At 35.1% G+C, this 2,326-nt stretch overlaps 1 protein-coding gene across 4 annotated transcripts in view; it reads left to right on the forward strand.

Annotated features, from left to right (window-relative positions):
• LOC106467781 (dachshund homolog 2-like) overlaps window positions 1-2,326 on the forward strand; it is a 117,645-nt gene that overhangs the window by 108,817 nt on the left and 6,502 nt on the right. For 3 of the 4 annotated variants that reach the window (XM_022396711.1, XM_013928161.2, XM_022396721.1), the window contains exon 9: window positions 1,207-1,272. The exons of the other annotated variant lie outside the window; for it this stretch is intronic. In XM_022396711.1, coding sequence (XP_022252419.1) covers window positions 1,207-1,272 — 66 coding nt within the window. The remainder of the gene's footprint in view (window positions 1-1,206; window positions 1,273-2,326) is intronic. 4 annotated transcript variants of the gene reach the window in all.

Genomic DNA, 2,326 nt, shown 5'->3' on the forward strand with positions numbered 1-2,326 from the left:
CTACTGTCACAAATCACAACTTTCCGAAAACTACGTAATCATATTTCCTGAATCGCTTTCTTTAAACTACAGAACTTAGTTGTCTACCACTACAAGTTAAGTCTTTCTTAAAGCTACGTAACCCTTTATCCTAACAAACAAACAAACTTCAGCGTACCGTAGTCGACACTTGAAAATGATTTGATTTATGCTCCACGAACAAACTCTTTTTTTTTTCCCCCGGTTTTCTTGCGCGGTTCGTCGGTGTAGCATCTACATTTGAAATTCATCCCTAATATAAGGAAGGTTTATTTGAACGGGATTGCTATTGGGATTTTCACCTTTTCAGTTAGTGAAATGTTCTGTATGCTTGATGACACGCAAATATATTTTATATACGGTAAAATGATTGTCTACCTGTTAAGCGTTAAGGCAGGAAAGTCAGTATGTATAGGACTATATTCTAATTTGTTTTAGTAAAGGGCAACAGATAAAACATTAGTCACATCCAAAAGAAACTATCTTCAATACCTGTAAACCCTTGTTCTATCCTATCCACTCTCTAGGTTTTCGCGGGCTTAGTTAGTTGTGTAGCCATGAAGGGAGGAGTGTTGCAAGCCCGAGTTTCTGCCTATTATATTTCTTTTGTTGTGAAAGTTGGTGAAATTGCGCGCGTGCTTGCATGAAAGACGGCTTGTCAGAGATCACCAGCAATCCAGGTATATATATCTAATCCTCTGTGTCTTAAAAACAAATGAAGAACCCACCACCATGGAAGGCCGCTTTTTTATGTGTGTATGTAAGGTTTTTCAGTATATACGTACTGGGGTCGTCTCCGTTTATACGAACGACTGAGTTCAGGTCGTCGTCATGCAATAATTTGACTCTGGTGTTATATGCAAGATAGACGTAATGATGCGTGGTTATAATGTAACTGTGATTGTGAAAAAAAAACAAATCCAGAGATCCATGTAGGTTTGTGAGAAAAGGAAAAGTTGCTGAAAAATACACACATGCACACTATCTATCTATCTGTGTGTCTGTCTATCTATCTATCCGCCTTTCTGTCTACCTACCTACCTATCTGTCTGTGTTTTTGTCTATTTATTTATCTATCCGTCTTTCTGTCTATCTACCTATCTATATATATATATTCACTGTTCGTCTGTCTGTTTATCTTTCTGTCTGTCTCTAAGGGTTTCATCAATATAAGCTCGTGTTTTGTAGAATCCCTTGTGGAGGAGCTGGAAAAAGAGAGACATAACAGAACTGAAAGTGAGAGAAAGAACCAAGGTAATACTACATCTGAATACTGCTATATTTTTCATTAAAACTTTTAACAATATTCTATTTTAGAATGGAATATCAACTAATTTCTCCAGAACTTACTGGTGTTGCTAGTTGGCAGCAACGCCGATTTTCTCACCGGACTTCTGTCTCTGAGCACGGGAAGGATAATTCGTATTTCCGTGAAGTGAGCAGATTAATGTTTTTAACCATTACACTTGTTGTTGTAATGCTACTTTTTTAAAAGAAAGTTTTTCGAGAATATAATTTCTTTTGTTATAGTATTAGCTATTAAATTTCCCAGAATTCAAAGTACAATTGTGCTTTATATCACACAATTATTCTATATATAATTATTGGCCCAATATTAGGCCTGTTTTGAATAGTTTCTGTTTTTACAAACGTACTTCGCAAGGTATTTCTCTCTACATGTGGGCTAATTTTGAAGTCACTCTTTGGAAGGGGTACAAAACAGAATGTTTTGAACTAGGCTTCACTCTTTCCATAATATTGTTTTCTATATTTCTTCTATACGATGTATGTTTTCTCAATTATAAGATCTGTTATGAATACTTCAGCCTTTTCTGAATGATTTATATAGAACAATTGCTTTGACCAAATATTCTTTTATCTCCTTTCTGTTATATTTTCTAAATTCATAAGGTGCATTTATGTTGAGATGGAGAAAATTAAGCTGGTTATATTAATAACTGTGCCAAATCAGTAATGGTGGACGGGAGGGGGAAACACTTGAAGGAATAAACAAAAAATAAAAGAAGAAATACTGTAAAGAAGAATAAAAAATAACAACGTGGATGTAGATAATACGTTAAAAACTTACGAGAACCAGAGCTTAGAGTAAGAAAGACACCAAAAGAGTGACACAGAGTAAGAATGAAGACAAGACAAATACTGAGAATACAACAAAGGAGTGACACAGAGTAAGAATGAAGACAAGACAAATACTGAGAATACAACAAAGGAGTGACACAGAGTAAGAATGAAGACAAGACAAATACTGAGAATACAACAAAGGAGTGACACAGAGTAAGAATGAAGA

This window comes from Limulus polyphemus, unplaced genomic scaffold (genome assembly GCF_000517525.1).
Source record: "Limulus polyphemus unplaced genomic scaffold, Limulus_polyphemus-2.1.2 Scaffold83, whole genome shotgun sequence".
In the NCBI taxonomy this organism is placed as follows: Eukaryota; Metazoa; Arthropoda; class Merostomata; order Xiphosura; family Limulidae; genus Limulus; species Limulus polyphemus.